A 25348-nucleotide genomic window follows, 5' to 3' on the forward strand; every position below is an offset into this window, starting at 1 on the left:
AAAAAAAAGAAAAAAAAAAAAAAAGAAAGAAAGAAAGAAAGAAAGAAAAGAGAACGTATGGCATTCCCATGACAGTACTTCCCAGAAGCCAGTGGGACCAAACCATCCCACAATTTAAATCATGAAGGCATTTTACAAATGTCTGTCACTCTGATAATTTATATTCCTTGCCAAACAAAGAGACTATAAATGAATATATATAGTATTCTAGATATTTCTAGAATCTTATATACTAGATTCTCCTAGAAGGACTCTGGGATACCTCGTATTTATCCACAGTTTATTAATTCAGCATCCAATCCACAAACCTCCTCTGTAATAAGCCTCCTGCCCATTTCTGTCATGTGACACGACAGAGAATGTATTCCTAGCTTCTTTGCATGAGCAATCCCTACATAAACCAAATATTTACTGCTATTTCTCAAGCAATGTTAATAAGGTTCAAAGTTCTATTCATCCAGATGATAAAATACAAAGCTACTCTTGATATTTGGAAGTAAAAGTTGTGATTTTGTTATTTAAAAAAAAAAATCTATACCAAACATGCCACAAATATCAAACACTCTTTGCTAGATATGTCTGCAGCTAACCCAAAACATCCGATAGCTGGAGTTACTCTCTATTTGGCTTGAGATATCCTCATGTGTTCTGTATGCTACTTGTTTGGAAGTGGTGGGACATGGAGCTGGAGGAGAAAAGGCTGCTGTCCAATAAGCTAGCAGCAATCCCTAATCCCTCAAATCCTTGACCAGGTTCCTGCCCAGCTTTCTTTGCTTTGCCTCCAAATGTTGTGGCCAATGCAGCAGGGCTGCCAGGCAGCCAGCAACGTGCAGCCATGCAGAAGCAAGTCAGGACTTACCAGTGGTGATGCACAAGGCCTCAGGACTACTGAGAGTATAAGCACACCAGAGGTTATTCTAAAGATTGAATATAATACATATAACTAGTGCCTGGATCAGTCAAAGTTTTAAATTGTAAGAGCACAGGACATGCTCTTAGTAGCTGCTATTACCCACTGTTATCACAAGTATACTTTCCAATGCCGGTGATGACCGCTGTGTCGCCTGAGACCACCTGGGACTGTCTGACACAGCAGTGTCTCAGATGCATTATTGCTGAAGATGTTGCAACAAATCACCTTCTTAGATCTCTTCCTTCAACTCCTAGAGATAAGGAGCACAAATGAAGCAAGCTCGCCTAAGCCTGCTTCTACTCTGTACCCAGAAAACTGTCTGCCAGCCTCTGATCTACTGGTATTAAAAAACATCAGCTTCACTCTCATTTCCACTCACAGAAATTACTGTTTCTTTCCTCTCTAAATCTTCCTGGAAGAATTAATTTGCTTTCTGTTTGTTAGTCAGTCTAGCATCTCCAGGATTACAACTAGAGAAACTAATGGAAAATAGGCTCGCATTTTACTCTTGGACATGGAAACAAGTGTGCAGAATAAAGACAAAAATAAAATAAATTGAGACAGAATAAAGATACAGGAGCAGAAGGAAGCAGCGGCAGAGCACTCTGCTCTCCCTTCCCAGCACTGGTGGCTAATCTCATAGGCAGTAACAGAGGACAGGGAGTAAGCAGCCCAGCGGAAGCCCCCAGTACCTCAGCCACACCATGAGTTTCAAGGCAGCACAGAGTATGCAGATCCAGGGGTAGAGAATAACACAGCACCCCTTTGTTGCAGGAGAATAAATAGGAACACCAAGGCAAGAAGTTGTGACAGGAGCTTTCACCTGACACTCTTTTCTGGAAGCCTTCCCCTTGGCCCCAGATGGAGAGGTCTGTCTCAGCACATCTGAGCTCCTCCTACTCCATCCCGCTCTCCCTGGGCAACACCTGGGCTTTCCCATTGCACCACTTCCCGCCCTTGGGGGTGCAGGTGGACACGAGACAGCAAGAGGCTGAACTATCTTGAGCGTCCTACGTGGGCCACCCCAGAGCCCTGCATCTCACCTGCAGAATCTGCTCCGTCCGCCGGTGCACTCTGGCTTGAGGCTGGGACTGGGTCCTTGGCTTCGTGCACATGGGCAGCTTCTTCCTGGTTTGTTAAGAATGCAGAGCACAGATCAGATTCAAGTGCTTGAAGCTTCAGCAAGGAATTTTGCCAGCAAAAGCAAAACATTAGGCCAGCTAAGTGGATGCCTAGCTCACAGCAGTGGTCTGCGGTGCCCACCGGCACCTTTCCCCAGTGCCTGGCAGAAAAGAGGGTCGTGGCTGCTGCTGCCTCTGGAAAAAAGCTTGTGGTGCCTGGATCCGATGCGTGTTATCCCACATGCAGCCTCAGTTTCTGCCTCATTTAAATCCCAACGTGCATGGATTATCTGTGACACATGGGACTGCTGATTTCATCAGCGAGAGACGCTGCATCTGGAGAGCCAATCTAGAAAGGTTTCCGCTTTCCAAGTGCTGAGGCTTTACACTCTGCAAGTGCTTCATTCATTGTGCTGACATCAGAGGCCAGTGGCAGTAGGCCCCTCCCAGGCTACCATTCATAAAAGCCACCGTCCCTCCAATGCAAAGACTGCAGCAAGCCGCAGTGCACAAAGAGTTACTGCTGCAGAGGCCGCCTGGCATCTGGGAGGGGTCCGTGGGCTGCCCTCACCACGCTGCGTGTGCCGGTCTCCTAAAGTTACTTCCTGGAACGGGATGGCTGTGGCTGCCCTGCATCAGGATCTAGGGTGGCCACGCTGCTCCCACAGCCCCGGGGAGAAGACGCTTATCTTTCATCGCCCCCAGCACAACCTCCTGCCCACTTCCTTCATTACTCATTTTAAATCTCTCCCGTGTTCTTAGTAGGAACAAGTCACGCTGCCTGACGCACACACTCTGCTGTGACTCCCATGCCCAGCAAATCGGCTCCCCAGCCAGGTGAGATGAGTCAGACCTGGGGCTGGGGTGGGTGCTGCTGCCCACACCACAAGGCTCCGCGGGCTGCAGCAGCTCTTCCTGCTTCGGTGCCAGCCCTGGCCAGGGTAACACTGGAGCCTTCTCCCGCCTTGCTGTCTACCATACATACTCTCCCCTCGCAGACCCCGTTCCCCCTGCGGGGCACCCCACTCCACAGCTGTGCCCCAAGTGCACAGACAACCTTGTTTCCCCACCTTTATGCCCTATTGAAAACACACACACACATTCACACTCATATAAAATGCCTATACCCTTACGTCCTACTCCAAACACATACCTGTAGCCCAAACTCTGATCTCCTCTTCTCTACCCTGCATACCTTTCCCTATAAATATTTTCATATTCAACTCCACATATTCACACACCCTATTACACACATATGCACACTGCATACACACACACATCCATACCAACCACTACACTCTTCATCCTGTTCCACACATATACCCCGTTCTCGAGTGCCCCATGTTCCCACCTATATTTCCTACATACTCAATATCCCGACACCCAGTATCACCCCATATACAGCCTCACACCATATCTCACTTAAACATCTGCTATAACAACTCCTCCAGCCCCACCCCCTCCTGTCGCACAACACCAACACACACACCTTATCCTTCTGTGGATGTAATGTGTGAACTTACAGTTCTAAAAGCTGCTCACTGAGCAGTGTCTTAAATCCGTTGTGGCCTAGCCGGGGTGGGATGCCCCTTCTGCTGCACCTGCATATGGGCAGCATCTGACACAAACCTTGTCAGGCCTCAGAGGCTGCTGCCTGATGGCCGCAGCTCAATAAAGCACCTGCCTTAGAGTGGGCCATTTGATGGCAGCCTCCTCCTGTCTGGGTGTCTTCTAGCAGCTGAGTGTGGGAGCAGGAACAAGGTTACTCACAGGAAGTGTACCAGAGTGGGGATACCACGTTCCTGGAAGGATTTAGGGGCAAGTGCCCTGTTAGGAACCACCCCCCCCCCAATCCCCAGTAAAAGAATGATTTCAGACCAGCTTCTCCCTGCAGTACCTCTGAATGCACAACTGAAAAATCAACAAAACTACCCCAAGGATTCAAAAACATGCTATGGTCGTGCGACACACTGTGGCCACTAGGGAAGGGCACATGGCAGGCCCTAAAACTATTAAGAGTCGAACTATGACACAATCCAGCAAGTCCACTGCTGAGCGTGTGTCCCAGAGAGTGAGAGGTGGGGACGTTTACCCTGATCTTTCCACTGACATGTACAGCATTTCAACAGTCAGGGGTGCATCATGGGCCGACTTCTGTCTCCCTACCATTCCCATGTCCAAGCTCCGCTCTCCAACGTGGTTGCACTTGGAGACAGGAGGCAGGTACAGGATAAAGAGGCCATCATGGTGGGGATGTACAACAGTGTGACTGCTGTCCCTCCAGGAAGAAGAGCCCCCAGGGATGCTCGCACAGGCAGAAGGCCAGGCGAGGACCCTGCCAGGAGACAACTGTGGGCAAATCCCAGGCAGACTGACACTGCCAGCACCCTCCTGGTAGAGAGGCCCCAGGAGAAACTAATGCCAGGGGGATTGCGATCTGTGACTCCAGCTTTCAGCCTTCTGAGAAAACGCGCTTCTGCCTGAGCCACCCAGTGTGCAGTGCTTTGTTATGGCGGCCTTTGCAAACTAATATGAAGGGGAAGCAACCCATCGTCCACGCAGATGACTGGATGAACCAAAGTGCTATACACACACAGTGGAATATCACTCAGCATTAAATGTGCAAAGTTCTGACATTGGCCACCACGTGGATGAGCCCGAAGGACACCATGCTGCGTGCACGAAGCCAGTCACCAAAGGGTAAGCTGGATAATTTCACTTAGGTAAGATGCTTAAAGTAGTAAAATTCTTAAAGACAGCAAGCACAGTGGTGGTTCCCAAAGGCTGGTGGTAGTGGAAGGACAGGGTGTTGCAGTTTTGTGGGTTCAGACTTTCGATTTTGTATAATGCAGAGAGTTCTTGACACAAGATGAGGTCCCCACCAGTGTTGCCTTAAAAGTAGCTAATTGCAAAATTTCACATTGTATATAATTTGTCATACTTATTTTCAAAAGAACAATAAGTAAAAGGGACGGGCTATTTACCTTTCAATTTTTAAATAAATGTACAATAGCACCAGCCTTTATTTTTAGTATCAGTAACTCTTAAGGGCTCTTTTCTACAAAGCATGAGAAGACATGACGTCTCGCTCTCATGGCCCGCAGGGCAGGTGACAGCTCTGCTCTGTACCAGGTGTAACTTAGGGTGAGCATCCTGGCTATGCCAACCCTTGAATTTTCATCAGTAAACAGGGGCAGAACTGACACTGGCAGTGGCACCTGCTGGGAGGGCTTCTCTGTGACGGGAAGGAGCAGGCCTGGGCACACTTTGCAGTGTGCTGACCTGTAGCACACACTGCAGGCCCAGACTCTGGTCAGAATGAGACCCTGAAAACCGCAGAGGCCTCTGGGAAGAACTGGCCATGTGGGGAGCCGCACTCCACACCGACCTGAGGGAAGCCTGGCCTCGTCTCACTGCCTCCAGGGTCTGCCTCCTGCATATGCCTAGAAAGGGCCACAGATGGATGATGTCTGCACCCCATTCCAACTTGGAAAGAGAGCAAAACAAATGTGCGCAACACTGCAGCTGGAAGCATACAATCAGGCACCCTGTGAGTGTTTGGACAGTGTCCGGGGAACTAAAGTGGGGATTCACGCAATAGAAATAAACAACATGGAATTTCAGTGCATAAGAATACACTGAACTTCAGAATCAGTGCTCTGGATGCCTTCAGGGGGTGAGGGATAAAGCCATGACCGGATAATGGCTACAAATATTGACCAGCTGCTGTTCTCCATCTGTCTCTGCTACTTTCTCCCTTGTACTAATCTGAGCAAGTGTGTGAGTGTCATGGGAGATCTACTTGCACGGCTGGCTTACTCCTCTCTGAGGGATGAGATAGAACTGAGCTGAAAGGAAAAGGAGAGGAAAGGCAAGGATCTCAAGAGACAAGAAGGCCTCCAAGCAGAAGGAAAAGCAACAGCTATAAATAGAGGCAAGAAGGCAGAATAGAAGATGCTCTGCAGACCACTTCTTACCCTAATTTTGCGCTGTCCAATTACCCAAGGAGAGCCTGCCATTCAGAATAACAGGACATTCACAGGTGCATCTGCAAGGAGGGTGTGGTCTTAGACACCTTGGATGGGATGGGACCATAAAGGGATACGCATATCCTGCTGACAAGGAATCCAGGACAAGGGACCTATGAATAGCCCATGCCACTGTCACATAGGTGTCTTTTCAGTGGAAACAGGAGACATCCAGCTTGACCTATGAGGGCCCAGTCTGAGAGGGCCAACCCAAAGGCCCACAGGTATCTCATATCAAGCATGCAGTGTTCATGTCCTACCTGCAGACATAACAGCCCAGTGCCATTCCTACACTTAGGTGGGTTTCAGTGTAGAAAGACTTGCACCAGGCCAACATTGGCCCTTCCTTATGAGGTTTTAGTCTACCACTGCTAGTCCTATAGGCCTATGAATGAAAGAAATGGTGACTCTAGGAAGTGCCAAACTTCACTACTCAGTGATGCCTGATTTAGTGGCCTTGAATGCAAGTACAAGAACAGTAACTCCTGTGATCAGAGTGCTTCCTGCAGCCAGCCCGTCGCTCCCAGGAGTCACACGCCCAACAGCAGTGCAGCCTGCAGCACCACTCAGGGCAGCCTGTGGTGCTTTCCCAGGTCTCCATACAAACGCTGCACAAATGGAGGCCAGGAATCTGCAGGAAGACTGAGTAAGGGCCAACAGATCTTCCAAAACTCTCCAACTGCCTCTCTTCCTCCAACCATCTCACCTGGATAAGAAAGAAGCCAGAGAAGTCTGAAACCTAGATGTGGTTTTCTAAATATTGGGTTTTTTTTTTTCTTATGTAATGGAGAATATGTACCTAGTTTTGGAAAATACTCATTTTCTCTTCTCTACAATTACTCAGGCCTCAGTGCAGTTGGTTGGAATGCAGAACACCCACGGAGGCTGGGTGGTGCAAACCTACATTTGAGTGCCTTTGTCTGCAGCTCACCAGGCTGTACAGCAGGGGAGCTCACAGGCACCTTCCATGAAGGGGTTCAGTGCCCCTCTCATACCCCTTTATCTTTCCAAGAGCTGTGCCCAGATACTGTTTAGTGACATGAAGCAAATCAATAGGCACTCTGCTCAAAATCGGTGAGAAACTGATTCCCAAAACACTTTCTTACCACTGTTGTTGCCTCAATTTTCACGCTCCACGAGTATAGATTCCCACTAACCCCCAACATACACTCCCCACGAACACACAGTACCCCTCCTTGCTGTCTGATGACCTTCCTCTCCCTGTGCCCTGCTCATCAAACCCCTAGGTCCTATTCAGCTACAGTACCTCTGGTCCAGTCTTCAGCAAATGGGCATGTCAATTCTGATCTCATCTAACTAAACAGGATCCTCCTAATTTTTCCATTAGCATCTTATTTCCTTCCTAATACATATAACATGTAATTTTATTGATTCTCTACTTGTTCATGGCTCTTTTAGCTCCATATGAACTGGAACCATGTCCCTTTTAATCACAGAACAAAAGCTAGTCAATAAAAAAAGTTGGCTATTATTGACTATCCTTTACATATTCAACTCAATGCTTACCTGTCTTCCCAATGCCCTGATTTAGAAAATTTAAAGTGCTGAAGTAACTGCTGAGAAGTTTATAAAAGATGTGCATTGCCGAGCAGGGGCCACTCCCAAAGATTCAGTGGGTCTCGGGCAGAATCATTTTGATGCAAGAGAACCAAGGTCTGTGCTTTGCGTAGCACTGCCCAACTATCTGTGGCCTTGGCCCACTCTACGTGCTGTACTGGTTGCTAGATTAGCTCCACCCATGCCAGGGATGACAGCTTCTTCTCTAACCTCACTCCTTTTCTACCCACTGTCCTCTTTCCATAAGAGGAAATTAAGTGGATAAACAGAGAGCCTGATGTCCACAGTAGGAAGTATAAATTGGCCAGAATCAAGACAGAGTTGACTTAGAATCTTCTAGATGTTCCTGTCAAACAAAATAGGACTTCTTACAATGTTAAGGACTAGAAGAAAAAGGCAACCGTGTCCTTTTCCTAGAGACACTGGGGTGCTCGTGCACCCCTCAGGGGACCATACATCTTACATACCAGCATGCCTCACAGCATGACAGCCCAACCTGGCACATCTTCCCTTCTGTCAGTGCTGATGCTCAGCCAGCTAATCACTTCAAGGAGCTCTTTATGCACAAAAGGATCCAGTTCTCTTTGGATTACATGAGCACTTCTTGGGAAACAAGGACAACTTAGCCACAACACACAATAACACAAACCGCATTTGCACTCAGCTAAAGGACTTCAGCCTGAGAAGAGAGAGTCCTGTTCTTACATTTACCTCACTGCAGTATCCTTGCTGTGTTCACCTTACTAAATAAACAAAAACAGGATGCTTAGGAGAGACTAATACAGCTTTGTAATCTCCTATGTACTATCAATTGGGCCTAAGCTTCTTCTAGATATGGCATTGATTTTTGTTCTAAAAATAGGAAAGGTCTCATTTACAACCCATGTAGTGAGCTTGAATGGTTTCTCACTGCAGTTACTATACTTAACTATCCGGAAGTACAGGTGTTAAGATGGATATACTCCTTAGCCAATGTGTTTTTCTTTCAGAATGTTAATTGTATTTCATATGGAGTGAAGTCCAGGAATCCACTCTCAGTCCTTATCATACAGTTACTCCTTTGTGGTTATATTTGTTCCATTTTCTTCCAGCCCTGAAAAATACTCTGCTTGAAAACTGAACTAAGCAGGCAATGAGTTGCAGAGCAGAGGCCCGCGGAGTCCTCACTCTGTCCCATTCTGTGTCACAGGCATTGCTCTCCCTGTGCTGACACTTGGGCCCGTTACTCTTCCTGGTGACCCTATCTTAAGCCCCTCATTTTCTACATTTCAATGTTTACTGGAAATCAATAGCTGTTCTCCTAGAACTCATAAAATATATGCCACATGAAATAATCGATGTCACTGTGTCTTTAAAGATGACAGGTCACACTGAATGTGTTAGATACTTCCTTAAACACCAATAATTTATTGGAAAACAAGAAAGTTCAGCTTTTCTGCCTTAGAACTTGGGTTTTATAGGCCATTAAGAGCCAACACTACTGAAAAGGTCAGCATATGGCCATGCTAAGGAAGTCAGGGGCTAGGATGCTGAGCATACAGTTGATGCATTTCGTCAGCCTCTGAAGAGTGGGGACTGCAAGCTCCAGCCTTCCACTGTACCCGACTCCCACACCTACAGCTGGGTACACACTTGCTTCTCAAACAAGTATTGCTAAAAGAATTACTAATTAGAAAATAATCCAGAAGGTTACAGCTCCCAGGCAACATTTCACCTTGAGATAAGCAGTAATAGTCAAAAGTTCATGATGACAAGAGTCACGGAACATGTATGTCAAAGGCTGTCAAGTTTACCTTTCCTGGAGGAAGAGGATGCGGAAGACAAACCAACCTCTCCCGGCCATTTCATCAAAACTAAAAACTTTAAGAGCAAAGGGTAAGTTAAAGAGTTGTTCAAAGACATTAACTTAATGAAAATCTTACTTTGTCTACCACTGTTGTTTGTCCTTTTGCTACAAAGCACTGAGAACCACAAAACATGCTGACTCATGGAGCCATGACCCGGATATTTGCCATTCCGGCCCCTACGGAGAGTAAGAAGTATGTAATGCAAGGAGGGACAACTGGAAGAGCGAGAAGCTAGAGAAGGGTGGAGATGCCATGCTGGGGTCCTGGGGAAGGCTGGAGTGGAGCAGCGAGGATGGGAATGCCCACCGAGCAGAGTGCTCACATGGGAGGCCTGGTGGCGATGGTGAGACACACTGCACTTGCTCTGCTCTGCCTGATGCCTCTGGGGTTTCTCCAACTTCATTCTCAGACAAGGCCACCAACAGCATTCTCAGGGTACCAGTGAAGGGAAGGATGGTAAACCTGCCTTCCCTGGAGCCAGCAGCCAGCTATGACAGCTGCCTCTGAATAATGGGGCAGGAAGAAACCGCACCTGGAAATAGTTCAGAGTTTCTTTGCTGTGCAGCTCATTCAACTGGGAATGAGAAGTAGGGCTCAGACAATGACCGCAGGCTACAAGGTGTCCCTGGTGGCACTGAAGCCAAAGATGGCTAAAAGTAAATGACTCACAGAACACTTCCAGCTGAGGAAGGAACCTTGATAAGGGAGCAAGGTCGCTAACTCAACCCCCAAAACCATGCCTGAAAAGTGTCAGCACCCTGCAGTGGCCCAGCAGAGAGGAAAATTACTTTGGAGATGACACTCCCAGGGACCAGGATCCAATTACCCATTTTCTGACAATATCACTCCCAGCTTTAAAACAGGAAATATGGCCACTGTCTAGCCAATCATCTATGCCAAATTCCAAAGTCAGTGGCTATTCAAGAATGGACAAAAGCCCCAAGCAGATAAATGAGGCTCGAATCTTTCTAGCTCTTTCTAGTTCTACAATTAGAAATAAGAAAAGATACTAATTCTACTCTACGGTAGGCAGAACCTGATAGACAACCTCCAAGATTGTTGTATCTTAGTTATTCAATCAAACATCAGTACAGGCTCTGCTCTGAAGGGACTTTGCAGATCTAACTAATTCGTAAGTCATCTAACCAAAGTTACAGAAAGTATTTGGGTGAGGCTGATCCTACCACATGAGCTCTTTTTAACAGGGTGTTTCTTCCAGCTGCTACCTGAAGATGTCATCAAAGAGACTTGATGCATAAGAAGGACTTGGTGTTGTCACCGTTTCAAAGATAAAGGGGGTCATATGCGCAGAAATGTGGCAGCCTCTGGAAGCCGAGAGTTACCCAACTGACAAGAGGCAAGGACCAGGGACCATAGTGCTACCTGCAACTACAAGGGGTTCAGCCAATGCAGTGGCCAGAATGAGCTTGAAGGCAGAGTTTTATCCAGAACCTCCACCTAAGAAGCCATTTCCAACCCCAACAACAGCCTGATCTCTGTTTTCTAACATGGAGAGCACAGAATCCCACTGACTTCACCCAGACTTCTGACATAGGTAACTATAAACAGCATATCGATGTTTAAAGCCTCTAAGCTTTTCACAATGTGTTATATAGTAATAGGAAATTCATACACACTAAAATTACTGAGCCTAAGAGCAATGTGTTATAAAGGGGCTGACCAAAGAGCTAAATCCAATATAGAAAAAGAACCTGTGATTCTGGGATCTAGCCATATATGGAGCCTAAAGCTATTTCTGACTTTCAGGTGTATGTTAATAAAATCTTGGTTTTATTAAAGTAAGGTTGAGCTATCAGTCACAGAGAAAAAATTCAGATTTATATAAATCCTAAATCCATCCTAAACTAAAGCCTTACTTTATAGACTGGGTTAGCATGTAAATAGAAAAGCACAGCTACTTATTCCTGCTGAAGTAATATGACTGGGCCTTCTCAGGAATGTCAAAGACCTAAGGAGGATTATCGATAGACTATTTTCTCTAAATTAGAACAGGATGCAATACATTTTAATTAAAACAATAATTGTAGCACTCACCCATATTTGTGGGTTTTATACCCATGGATTCAACCAACTACAGATCAAAACTGTGAAAGAAAAATTGTGTCTCTACTGAATCAGTATAGAATTGTCTTGCTATACTAGCAATACCTTATAATACTTACACAGCATTTACTTTGTATTAGATATTAGAAGTAAACCAGGGATGATAAAGTATTAGGATGATGTGCATATCTATGCCATTGTATATAAGGGGCTCCAAGACCCACAGATCTTGGCATCTACGAGAGATCCTGGGAGCCACTGCCCTTGGGTACCAAGGATGACACTACATCATGCTGAGGTCAGGCATAGCTTGAGGCCAATGTGTCCACATGGTGAACTCCAGATGGGAACTGTAACAGTCAAGTCTTCAACGTGCGGACACACCAGACATAGACACATAAATACATACTCAAAGAGCACCATGCAGACACATGAATTGTTCTATTTTTAACAAAATTCAAGTATTAGAAGGTTATTCCAAGACTTTAAAGAGGAAAAAGATATCTTTAATATTGAGGATAATGTTGAGCTCTCATAACTAATATGATAAAACAAGTTAGAGGTAGCAGTGGCATGTGAAGGAGAGATTGCCCTTGCACACTGGCTTTGGTAAAGAAATGATCTTGTAAATTCCTGAATACGAACAGCTGCGACCTTTGTGTAATGGGCATAAAGATTACAGATCAAAGGTTAAACTTGTTATTGATATCAGGCCATCATTAAACAGTTGTTCCATGTGAACAATGTGTTACCTTCCTTCTCATGACACAGACTTTTCCAGAAAATCTCAATGAAATTATTAAAGGTATGTCTTCTTATCACAGAATCTCAGTCACCACACAGCCCAGCATGAGACTGAACTGAGCATCACCCTGCCATCTGATCTTCCTGTGGATCCTCCACAGTGAAAGCAGCAATGGAACACACAAATCGAAAGCCTACCAACTACTTTTCGCCAAGTCAAAGCTACCAAGGAGCACTGAAAGGCAACACCCCTGTGTGATGTCCTCTAAGGTCAACCAACAGCAAACATTCTTAGTCTCTATTCTATAAATGCAAAGAGAACCCGTCACAGAGAGTCCTCACAGTAAAGCAGCAGAAGGCATTTTTCATTAAAGAGATATCATCCTTTAGGTCTCCACTCTCATAAAAAGAGAACAACACAGTATCAGAGAGCTTGCGACTGCTGGCTGCTTTCAGATCTGTGAGGTGTGATCAAAAGGTGTGGTGAATGCTTACATTAAAAAAGTCATTACAGTGAGTGACACATTGCTGTTAGCCTCCCTGTCTTTGTACACACTTATCCCATTGTTCTTTTCTTTCTTTCTTTTTTTTTTTTTTAATGTATTTTAGTTCAGGTTCTACAGGGTCTCACTAGTCGGACTCATAGTGATCCTCCTGATTTTAGTCTCTCAGGAGCTGGGATTACAGGCACGTGCCACAATGCCTAATCTCAGCCCTCTCAGAGTGCCCTGGAGGTGGGGCTGGCACAGCATGCCAGGGTTCAAGCCCTGGTCCTGCGCCTGCCTAAGCAGGTGCTTTAGTTCCCTGAGCTACCTGGCAGGCCTTATCCCATTGATCTTGTTGCTTCCTGGAGGACACTCAGTAGCAGCAGTCTTTATTGAAACAAGTAAAGACACAAAAGAGGATGTCCAGAACTGCCTTAGAACCTGCAAGAATGATGGGGTAAGTGTGTTGCAAGCAAAGGGGAGTGTTTAGAAGGAGATTAATGGCAATGTGGCTTTTGCTGTAATAAAACTTTACATATTCACTGTGTATTCTGACATACCCCATATTAGGTTTTATTGGTTACCAGGTGAAGTGGTACAGTCAATGTGACTATCAGCTTTTTTCATGAAGAATGCATGTGGTAAGTTTTCTCCACTTTCACAAGCCATCTATTTTTCCCATTCTCTAGCTCAGAGTTAGGAAGAGGCCAGAAGGGTAGAAGGTTAGGTTATTACTGCCATCCTGTGCCTTCACTGCTGAAGCTGCTGATTTCTTCTCCCCTACAAAAGATGACACCATCATCTCCCATTCTCTGGCCTGCTACACATGACTCAGTGACTTCGATCTGGATTGGCTTCTGACTCTCTAGCATGGCTCCTTCCATATTCCGTTACTTCAACATCCAGAGAACCATCCTAATACCTCACCCCATGAAACCATAATCACAGCACCACCGCAGTATAGCTGGCCATCTCACCAGGGAGCCAGAAACGTACAAGATCATGAACCTTCTGAATATAAACCCCATCTTTTCCATCTCTCACACTGCATCCCACAACAGAACAACTTCTGGATTCTTAATTATATTAAAGTTCTACATCCCTTGATGATGTTAAGATCAATAATTTCATGCCTTTTGTCTCATAGGAATCAGCTGTGAGGAAAGAATCTTCACGGAATGATTCTGAGGAGACAAGATGTCGAGATAGACATGTACTTACACTTACTACAAGTATTTATACCAACCACCTTCTATGTATAATTACTACACTGAAATTCTCACCAGTAAAGCTGTGGGGTTTACTGGTAGACAGCTTTATTCACTTTCCCATTCTATGATTTATCATCTGCGTCGCTGCACTTGAACTATTTTTCTTGGGTAAACGCATGAAGCCAGGACAAGATGTTTTTCCTTCAGATTTGCAAGTTAGCTCCTTAAGCCTGGAGCTGATAAACTTTACAGTTAGTCCACACCAGCATAAAGCAATGTCATAGTCAACAAGCTTCAAAGGGTGAAGAGAAATCCTTGTACAGGGGCACCAAAGACCAATTTCTGTTTCTAACTGACATATAGATGACTTGACCTTAAGGACAGTGATGGTGAATCTTTTAGCACTTTCAATAATTCAAACAGCCTGCTGCAGCACACGTGCCCTAAGGTTGCCACCACTGCCCCAAAATCTTGGAATTCTAGGTAAAAGCTGACATGGAAACAGATTCATTTTCCTGACACTTGCTTTAGATGAATAAGAAATGCAGAACACCTTTAGCATGTACCAGATCAGAAAGAGGCCTGAGCCCAGTGGCAATGGACACAATCTGACGTGAGCATTTCCCTCTGTCAGGTGATGCGGAAGAGTTGGATCAAGCAAAGATAAGGGCAGGATTGGGCAGCAGGTCCAAATTTATGCCAATCGTAAGTCGGATCCTCAACCCCTCCCAATTCCTAGCTTCTGATAACATGATGTGTGCAGCCCTCTCCAAAACGCGGTAACTACACTGAGCACACATGTCACTTTTATAGCACAATTTACTATTCACCTCCCCAACGAGGCCTGGAATGTGGGGGCAATTTGGATCATCCCTTTCCAGATGGAAAACTATAACTAGATTGTACAAATACCGGGAAAATGAAAAAAAAGAATAGAATCGGTGAGGGTTAAAGCTGAAAAAAGTCATAGAGCTCGCCGAATTCCTAAGCTCTTTCCCAGCTCTACACATGAAGAATTAAAATGAGTTGCTGTGGTGCTCTGTGATATGCAGTTGGTCCCCCAATGTGGCATGCACACTCATGGAGGGGAGCTCTACTAGCTTTCCTTATATGTGTTATGTTTCCTAATTGATATTTACGAATGACATCAAGAGGGCATGGAAAATGAGAATAAGAACAAGTATCTTCTTTATTTTATTTTTCAAGTACCTTTCAGATTTACTGAGTGATTACACATGAACATGGTAGATTAGCTAAAATCATGGGTTAAGGCAGGTGAGAAAGTGACAAATTTCTAGTATAGGGTATTTTCCAATCAGGATCCAGGAGATGCCCAACAAAGAACCTTTGCAGTTGCAAAGGCAGAGTCCAAAAGTTCGGGCAAATGGTAGGAAGGGTATTGAATCCATTTGTCAGAAACAAACTTCAATAACACAGACCCACACCAGAAAACAAGATGGAGACCCAAGTCCTATCAAATACCTAAGGTCAAAATCTGGAAGCTAAGGACCTGCAGAGGAAAAGTAATCTTGGCAGAAGTCAAATGTGTATTCATGCCAATGGAAACAAGAAGTTAGTGGGCTTTCCAGCTTCCTGGAAAGTACAGAAACACATACAAACACAGACACACTACACTGTGCCTCTCTGCTAGCCAAGGGATGCAAGTAGGGTCAAGTAGGGCCCTGGAATCAAGCTACCACAGAGCTCCAGTTATTCAGGACAGACCATGTGGAATAAGAAGTTCAACTGCAGTTGTGACATCTGGGAAAATTATAAGGCACATATGTAACATCTTCTAATTGTTATTATTTATATAAAACATTAGGATCCATGGAAACATCTGGAAAACATGTATGCTCCATCTTTCCATGATGTTTAAGAAGCTTTTCTTTTACTTTTACTTTTGTGAGCCTTGCAAGTCAATGTGGAAGAAAACACAGAGAAAGATGCAAGACCAGTAGTTATTTTAAAGAACGATAAGCCTGAGGGGAGTTTGATAAATAAACAAAAGAAGCAGTGAGATGAGCAGCAGTAGTAGAGCTAACTATACATATCCATTTAGTGATGGAAGGGATACTGCTGTAAAAGCAGGCTGCACAAAGAAGTTAGAAAGTAAGTGGCTCATCATAAACAGTTATAAGCAGCGATAACTGATTATAATAGTAGAGTGCTACATACAACCATGCAACAGTCCACAACAAGCTGAGTGAAAACTAGAGCCACATGGAAAACATGGATGAATTCACAACATGATACTGAGCAAATCAAGCCAGACATAAAAGAAATTCACATAGTCCGCATATAAAAGGCTCAAAAATAGGTGAAACAAATTCCTTCAGTGTAAGTAACAGTCATCTTCCCAAAGGAAGAACGAATTACAGAGAGATGTCTGAGACGTTACTTAGGTTCTGCTTCCTAAAACTTCACCCAGCCATGTGCATATGATGTGTGCATTTTTCTGTATTTTACAACCCCATCAAAAACGCTAAAGCAATGTTTCCCATCTACTTTCTGTGCAACTCTGTAGGCAGTTTTTCTGCAAGAGGACTTGGTGTTCAGTGAGTCTGAGGAAACCTGGGAAGGAGACATTCGAGTTTGCCATTCTGTGGGATGTTCTTGGAAATGGGTGTGAGCATATTAACTCTCCATGATGTATTTACCCCACTCATTCTGTCCCCCTCAGGTTTCTCTAAGGCCACTTACAGTATCTCAAGTTTTGGTCAAAACAGAAGCTGCATGCTAAACTGCGGGCCTGCACACACATTTTACCCCCAGCAGAACAGAACCACTCTGAGCACACACTCAGTGCTGCACCAGTCTGCATCGCCCCTTTGGCCTGCAGGTGTGCACATCTGGGACATGGCTGCACCGGTCCTTTCAAGCAAGTATCTCATCTCCGTGCCCCTGGCCCAAGTGGTGTCAGTGCAGTGAACGACGTCACTTGCCAATGTGATACAGTGAAAGTATGCAGCAAAACAGATTGTCAGCCAGGACCAGGTTTTCCCAACCATAATTTCAAACCTCTCAAGGAAGCTCAACATTCTTCATGGATTTCCAGATCAAAACTCAGTTTCTTCTAAATACTTGAAAGGTATCATGGGTTCACTCTTTACACCTTATTTTTCCAGTCACTTACATCAAAACACTGTGGTTTCTTTACAATTAGTGTACTGCTTGTTCGCAGTGCTGCATGCATTGATTCAGACACCTATTTCTGTTCTTGTAAACTCTTTTTCATGTTTCTTATGGTGAATAAGACGGGTGGAATTCAAAGGCTCTCTCTATGCACATTCACAAAAGTAAACACTATACTGAGAGTATATTGCGATCTTATTTTAAATGGTTTTTTTTTTTTTTTTTTTTTTTTTTTTTTTTTTTTTTTTTTTTTTTTTTTTTTTTGTTTTTTTTTTTTTTTTGGATTTGTTTTGTTGTACATTTACCTATTTAGCTTGGCTTAACCAGATATCTGGTTGATCTTTGGCTATTCATTTTCTAGCAAAAGGAGATAATGCCAGTCACTTAAATTTAGTTGATGACTTCTGTGGGGATGGGAGCTGGGAGAGGAAATACGAATCTCAAAAATACCCAACAACTTGCTTTAATCCTGTAGCCTCTCTTCTAGGCATCTGAGGACCAGGACTTTCTATTTTATTTCCTGTGATCTTCATCAGACATACCACACATTACCACCCACGGCTCTAATATAATGAGGACAAGCAAAACCAGACAGGGCATTCCAAAACAGTGCTTTAAGCCAAGGCATTCATAATGGCCACTACCCTAATTATATTATATCGATTTCCAACATTATAATTCAATTATGTATTTCAAAGAAAATTTAAAACAAGCTAACAAATGCTGTGACATCCAATTTAGGGTGAAATCATTCGGGTTGGAAAATATGACTTCATATCTCAAAGTATATTAAGCCCGTAGTGCAGACACCACTCTGTGTTGTGTTCAGTGGCTGAACACTAAGTGTGATTACACTTTAGGTTGCAAGAGCCAGTAGAAAAGAGAGAGAGGGAGAGGGAAAGGGAGAGGGAGAGGGAGGGAGGGAGGGAAGGAGGGAGGAAGGGAGAGAGGGAGAGAGAGAGAGAGAGAGAGAGAGAGAGAGAGAGAGAGAGAGAGAGAGAGAGAGACAGCTAAGGCTAAGGCTAAGGGAAAACCTTATAAATCTTAACTCACATCTATCGTCACACAGCCCTGAACCAAAGTTGGAAGGTGTATTGCAAAGCTTGCTGGACATGAGTCAGAGCTGAGACACAGCAAGCAGTATTGAAAATAATATCTTGAACGTGCTTGCTCCAGAGGAAAGAAAGCCATCCCCAACTGAGCAAAGATGTGCAAGAGTGAGACTTAGGAGCAAAGATACTCACACGCTTTCATCAGGGTCCTTTCTAGCACTGCCGCAATGGACAGTAAATGGCGTGACTGCTGTCTATGTCCAGGGAACAAGCAAGTGCACCTACCTCGTTTACGTCTTGATGGGTTTCCAAAGCATCCTTTGGCCAAATAGCAGCCCTCTGGTCTAGTCTACAAAATACAAAGAAAAATTAGAAGGAACCTTTCCACGCTACACATCTGAAGTTAGTGGCTACAGATATGGCCATGCCTCTGTCAGAATCCCTCCATGCAATCCCACCAGTGGAATAAAATCGACTCTGCACAATCACCGAGGGCCCATGACAGCCCCTGAGCTTCCTGCCAACACCATTGTTGTCCTTCACATCCTGCAGACATCCTGCCCTTCAGCTTCATTAACACGCAGTGCATTTGCTGTCCCTGGCTGAGACTGTTCTCTGTGATCTGTACACATAGACTCTTGTCCTCCCATAAGCACCAGCTCAGCTCCCATGCACCCTCCCAAGGTGGCCCCCTTGACCACCATGACTGGAGTAACCCTCCCCACCTGGCACACTATCCTGTGGATTTTCTTCTTAGCCCACCTTACTATCTAAACTCACATGTGTTTACTGGCCTCTCTACATTATAATGTAAAAGGAAGCATTAATTATGTCTGTTTTCTACACTGAAAAATCCTTGGTATCTGGTGCAAATTTAATAATTTGTTGAGTGGACTGAGATGATCCAAAACAGTTGTTACAGAAAGAATTACCTCCAGAAGTCAGCTTTGGACATTTCATCCTATCTCCTGGCTGACGCCATAAATGTCCCAGTTTTTGCTGTTACACGGTGAGATTGGGGTTTGCCACTGCATAGCACCCAACAGAAGAAAAAGGACTTAAAATAAGGCCTATTATTTTGACTTAATTTTCTTTAGTTAAAAGAACCTGCACTACTAGAAGATACTTAAGTCTAAGATTCGTAAATCATGATTTGTCAAGTTCTATGGCTCAATGTCACATGTTACATAGCATTCAAGTTTTTTGAAGGAGTTTGTGTGCTGTTATATAATAAACAGTAAACTACAGCTATTATCTTCACTAAAAGGTCAACTATCTTATTGACTAAGAGATTTAGTAAGTTATTTATAAGGAGATTTATTTTTGGATATAATTATCTAGTTATTATTCTATGTCAGTGTGAATCTTGAAGAACGGACGTACAAATTCTCTGACTAGTCACAGGGTTAAAGATGCCTAAAAGTCATAATGGACTTAGAAATGTGCATTTAGAAATAACTATGAGCCTCACTTCTTCAAAACATTAAGAGTTCCTTTCAGGCCACAGTTGTTGCCAGCTGTACCAACGGTCTACTCCTAATGAGCAAAGCAAGCCGGTGGTAAAGCCATCACAGGTGGGGACCTACAGGCTGATTCCACACTGGGAACGTTCCTCATTGTGTGATCAGGAATGTATTCTTGAACACAATATTGACCTCTGTAAGACTTGGTCTCCTCATCAATTAGAGATAATTAACAGCTACCTTATAGAGTAATTCAAAATGTAAAGGATATCTCATTAATAATGAATTGTTTTACAGTCAACTATAGTAAACATAATACATGATTTTATAATTCTAGAAGCATCTTAATAGAATATTTATATAATTAGAATAATTGTGTATCTTCATAGTAATAAAGATAACAACAATAATACAATTCTTATTAATAAGATGAAAGAGAAGCAATCAGGTCCACTGAATATGTCACTGGAACAAACTGTTTTAGGAAATAAAAGAAAGATATGCCATTAAGAAAATCCTGGAGCATCACCAAGGAGGCAAGAAGCAAACCAGAATGATCACTCTAAACACCAAAGAGAAGTAACTTATAAGAAAGGGGAGCACTGGAAGGAATCTAATAGTTCACCAGCCCCTACTGCACCATGGTGTGCCAGGAAATTCGATTTGATTTAATCTCCAAAGTAACCAGATGAGACCAGCATTATTATATGCATTTGACCCAAGCATAAAGAGGACAGTTAAATAAATCATCTACTCATTTGACAATTTTCTTAAAAAAACTTCTATGTATTTGGTACAGGGTCTCACTATGCAGACTGGACTTGTAGTGATCCCACTGTTTTCAGCCTCCCCAGCACTGGAATTACAGGCATGGGCCATCATGCCTGGACTCAATTGCAGGCTCAGCACACCTGGAAGCAGGGCTGGCGTGGTATGCAGGACTGAGAATTGAACCCTTGTCCCTGAGCTTGCCAAAGCAGGCACTTAGTCTGCTGAGCCATCTCGCCAGCCCTAACAAATATTTATTAAACACTGACTCTGTGCCAGGTATTATTGCAGGTGTTCAAAAGCAAGTAGTAGATAAAGCAAAGGCTGTCTGCATAGAATCTGTATTCTCCAGGAAGGACGCAAAAGAACAGAAAGAAAGAAGCTACTGATCCTCTACAGTGGAATAAATGCTCAGTATTGAGGAGAAAAGGAAAGCTGGGCACAGAGAAAGGGGAGACAAGAGAAGTGCCCACACTTACCCTGTCAGAAAGGGCCCACCTCAGAGACAAGAAGAATGGAGACAGTGCACTGAAAACAATGAAGGTTACAGTGCAACAAGGAAAAGAAACAGAAGCTTCTCCTAGAGAAGTACAGTGACGAACAGAAGAGGACAGTGGCCAGTGTCTCAAGCTCCTCTCCCTCTAAAATCCTTGAAGGTGCTCCTCAGATCGCACACAGCCAACCCTGCCAAGGAGCTGACTTAGACCCCAAAACTCTACCACAGAAAATACTCTCCAGTTCACTTACCTTTATCCACGACACTAATAGGAAAGTGACTAGAACATTTATATTAAATGTATGCTTCTTGAGGAGGAAAAGATGAGTGAGAGCTCTCTGACGTTTCTATTATATCCTTGCTCTCTACCTAGGGTTAGGCAGTGGGAGGCATAGCCACCTTCTCAGAGGCCAATTACGGCCCTCAGTGCTGAAGAGTGTGAGTCCTGCACGAGCCACCCTTATGTTACTATGGTTACCGTCACCACCAGAGCAGCGCCCACCACCAAGGCCGTCACTGTCACCCACAGAATCTCTGCCCCTGTACTTGCACCAGTGCTACTTCTGAGCATACCACCATCACCACTGCCATTATAGACTTCAAAATAAAAAGTTTTTTTCAACAGAGGAATGAAAAATTTAATTGTATGCTGATATTAAAATTCTCTGGAGACATTGTGAATCCAAACTTGTGCTCAGCCAGTATAAATGCAATTTTCCTAAAAACTGTTGGTGTTTCTGTTTCGTTGGGGCCCTAAAGCATGTGCTGAGATGGCCCGTACGGCGGCCCTGCGGTGCACCTCTCTTGGGAAGTGCAGTGGAATTTGAAACAGCAAAACCAACTAAACATTAAGATATTTTTCTTGGCCTACGGACAGTGTGAAAGCACAAGATGTGATAATTTGTGAGGAAAACCATATTTTAGCACTGGGTTTTATAATCATATCAACAGTGTAACCATCTAGAATTCAATTAGTCATGAAAAATGTTCCCCATACCAGCGAAAACTTCCCATCTAGCCAGTGGCCCATGGAAGACTCTGAAATTATCTGAGCCACTCCTGTGCCTCAAACCCAATGATCGACTTATTGCCAGTCGTTCCATTTCTTACCCAAAGTGACTTCTGACTGTCAGCAACTCCCACGTGGACTGTCCGGGCGCCAACTGTCCTTCTCCCTAGCCTCCCGCACTGCCCCTCCATGCCTTCTAGTCTGTTCCCACACAAAATCTTGTCACTACCCTTTGTGTACCTCACTTACAATAAAGACCAACACTCTGAAAATATCTTCTAAGACGCTCAAGTATTTGCCATCTCTTTATCTCTGCAACCCCACCAGTGCCATGTTCCCCCCGGGGCTTGGTCTACCTAAATTCTTTCCATGCCCTTGGAAGTACCACGGTCCTACACAAGTTATGCCTTCAGCCAGCCTCCCTCACTGCTCCCACAATGCCCTTTCATGTCCACTGTCTCTTCTAATTAGCTTATTTATGCTTCAGAGATCATCTCAAACATGTTTCTCTTTTATATGTATTTACTGTATTCTGATACTCTATTTCCATTATGTAGAAGTAGAAAACTGCTTCTAGCTACGTAGTCAGATATTTGCGAGATTATCTGATTGACTCCCGTGATGGGAAACAGTGTCTACCAGTTCCCACTGGGGGCCAGTCTTTGCAATAAGACATATCCTAGGAAGTCATATTGGCTGCAGAAGAGCCCACCCCAGTGTAATGGGCACCCAGCAAGGCCAGTACGTTTCCGAGCGTGTGCACTCACTGAAGTGGCTCAAAGTCACTTCTTACACCTGCAGCTGCTCGCAGAGTCTGCAGGACACAATGGCTCTCGTCCCCATGCTAAGTACATTTCTTCCCTGAGAACACAATCATGACTACGGTGAACTAATTATGAGCATTAACGATCACCGATGGCTTTCTAAACCACAAGTTAGAAAACCAGGAGAGAGAGAAAAAGGAGGCTGGTCCAGTGCAATTTCAGACTGCTGAATCAGATCCTCGGGCTAGAAGGGGCCAACCTCATGTCACTTCTTAAGGCTTCACACGCTCCACTAAATTAAACTGAGCTTCTGTATTAGAAAGCAATGCTTGGGACTCGCTAATGTATACCCGGATGATCGCTGGCTGGCTGGATGACTGCTGTTTCCTGAAACTCTTTTGAAAACAAAAGGTATATCCCAAGAGGACAACCCTTTGAGCAAAACATTTTTATATATAAACAATAGCTCTATATGCAGACAGACACAAGATGCCAACAATTCCAGGAACATTATTAACAATAACAATGAATACCGGTTAATATAAAGTCCCTTTCTCTAAGGAGTCTGCACCACATTAAAAACATTCCCTCACTGGTTATTGCAAAACTTCTGGGCTAAAGGACTGAGGTTAAGTACTGAATAGGCCGCCAACTTCAAAGGTGAGGAAGCTGAGACACAGAATTTGGCCTTATTCCCAAACAGACCACTGAGACTAAACAGAACTAGAAGTCAAGAGATGATCATGAACTGATTTTCCAACTCCCCTATCCTCTTGCTCAGGCCAGCAAACTCCTCTCGAGCAGGCAAGGACACCAGGGCTAGAAGCAGAACTCTGACCCCAATTCCATACCCTCCCAGTAACAGAGAGCCAACTCCTACTCTATTCCCACCTCTTCAATAGAGATCAGAATTAACTAGTACTGAACGCGTCCTGTTAGCCCCAGTCTGAATCCAAATTTCCAGGGAAGCAGATTGGCAAAGCGTAGTTAACAAGCATTTGGGGAATTCTGAACTGGAAGACATTACCCTAAAGGGCAAAGCACAATAACCTGGAGGCAAACCAGTGGCTGCACGACACAGGCACACAACTTATTTAGGTATGGGAGTCAGCCCGTGTTTCCGACCTGGTCTCCTAGCACATACATTCCCAGAGGGAAATTTAGTGTCCCTAGAGACACTAGGAGAAATGCCAAACACGAGGCATTCCAGGTTCTTTGGAATAGCTCTACCCCTCAGTTTGGGAGGAAACAGCTCCAAAAACTGCCAGGACCCAGTCAGGGCCTGGAGGTCAGGGGAGCAGTGGGTCAGGCCCACCATGAAGCCTCAGGCCTGGCTGAGCAGAGGAGGTAGAGTGGCCCTGGAGGTGGCTCAAAGCACTCTGTGAACCAGAGAGGCTCAGGACAGGATGTTTAAAACACCGGGATCCTGCAGGTTTATGGGAGGCTGAAAGACAGCATTTGTAGCAGCAGTGGTGGCGGCAGCTCAGTTTGCTGAGCAGGCTACAGTGCACTTTGCTTGCATCATCTCATTCACTCCAGCAATTAGTAAATAATTATGAGACACCTGCTCCCTGCACCAGGTGGGGCTCAGCCCAGGAGCCTGAATGGCTGTAGTTACTGCAGGGCTGCACAGCCAATTCCGCTTCCTTGCATCACGCTGCTGAAAGTACCTGCCCAGTCACTGCACCTTTCTGCCTCGAGCTTTCTCTAGGCGAACCTCTTTCCCTTGGCCCACAAGTGTGCAAACTCATCTCTCCTCTGGGCAGCCTGTCATCGCTGAGATAAGCGTGTGGCCCTGATGTCCAGAGGCTGAGATGCTTTGCCAGTTACTCGGGGGCCTCTGAGTGAACCCTACCGAAGTATGCCCCTGCTGTGCCCGAGTGGATCCTACCGAGGTATGCCCCTGCTGTGCCCGAGTGGATCCTACCGAGGTATGCCCCTGCTGTGCCCGAGTGGATCCTACCAAGGTATGCTCCTGCTGTGCCCGAGTGGACCCTACCGAGGTACACCCCTGCTATGTATTTCCACTGCCTGAATCCACCTCCCTCCAGGGCTCTGCCTTGAGAAGAAGGCTAATGTAAGGCAGTGAACAGGTGATAAAATGGGCACAGTCCCAGTATTTCTGGAGCTTACAGTCAGGGAAAAAGAAAGTAGTCACACAAATGAGTTACTACAGTGACAGCCAGTAAAAAGCTCAGGGGTCATGGGTGATGGGTGTGGGACAGTTGAAAGGCAGGTGAACATCTGGTGATATTTAGAAATGTTCACTGCACAAAGTACTGTGACATTATACCTGCATGCAGACTCTCAATACTAATTTTTTAAATCTCAATCAGAATTGTTCTAAACACAAAATAACATTCAAAAAAAGGGCCAATAGATTTGAACAGGCTTTAATATTAGACAAGCCTAGTGCTACCTGTGCCCTGTAAAGGTCTCTTTTCTCTCTCGAGAGACCTGGCCCGTCTCTGCCTCCCCCTCACCTCTTCCCTCCATCTTCACTGCCGCATCCACCTCCCACCTGGGGGGCACATTAGCCCGTAAGGCATCTATCCCCCTGAGCACAGAGCAGAAGCAGAGGGTCCCTCCTAGGAAGTAAGTCTGAGCGTGTCCTTTTCCTGGCTACAATCTCTAGTAGCTTCCCTTTGGGACTTACATAAAATCCAAAGT

The 25348-nt window shown here is 44.7% G+C and overlaps 1 protein-coding gene across 2 annotated transcripts in view; it reads right to left on the minus strand.

Annotated features, from left to right (window-relative positions):
• The window catches only part of Fam13c (family with sequence similarity 13 member C), a 100009-nt gene that overhangs the window by 35020 nt on the left and 39641 nt on the right, over positions 1 to 25348 (minus strand). For both annotated transcript variants that reach the window (XM_004645872.2, XM_004645875.2), the window contains exons 4-5: positions 18464 to 18527; positions 1957 to 2041 (exon numbers count right to left, since the gene is read on the minus strand). In XM_004645872.2, the coding sequence (XP_004645929.1) occupies positions 1957 to 2041; positions 18464 to 18527 (149 nt within the window). The remainder of the gene's footprint in view (positions 1 to 1956; positions 2042 to 18463; positions 18528 to 25348) is intronic.

This window comes from Octodon degus, unplaced genomic scaffold (genome assembly GCF_000260255.1).
Source record: "Octodon degus isolate 3935 unplaced genomic scaffold, OctDeg1.0 scaffold00240, whole genome shotgun sequence".
NCBI classification, from domain to species: domain Eukaryota; kingdom Metazoa; phylum Chordata; class Mammalia; order Rodentia; family Octodontidae; genus Octodon; species Octodon degus.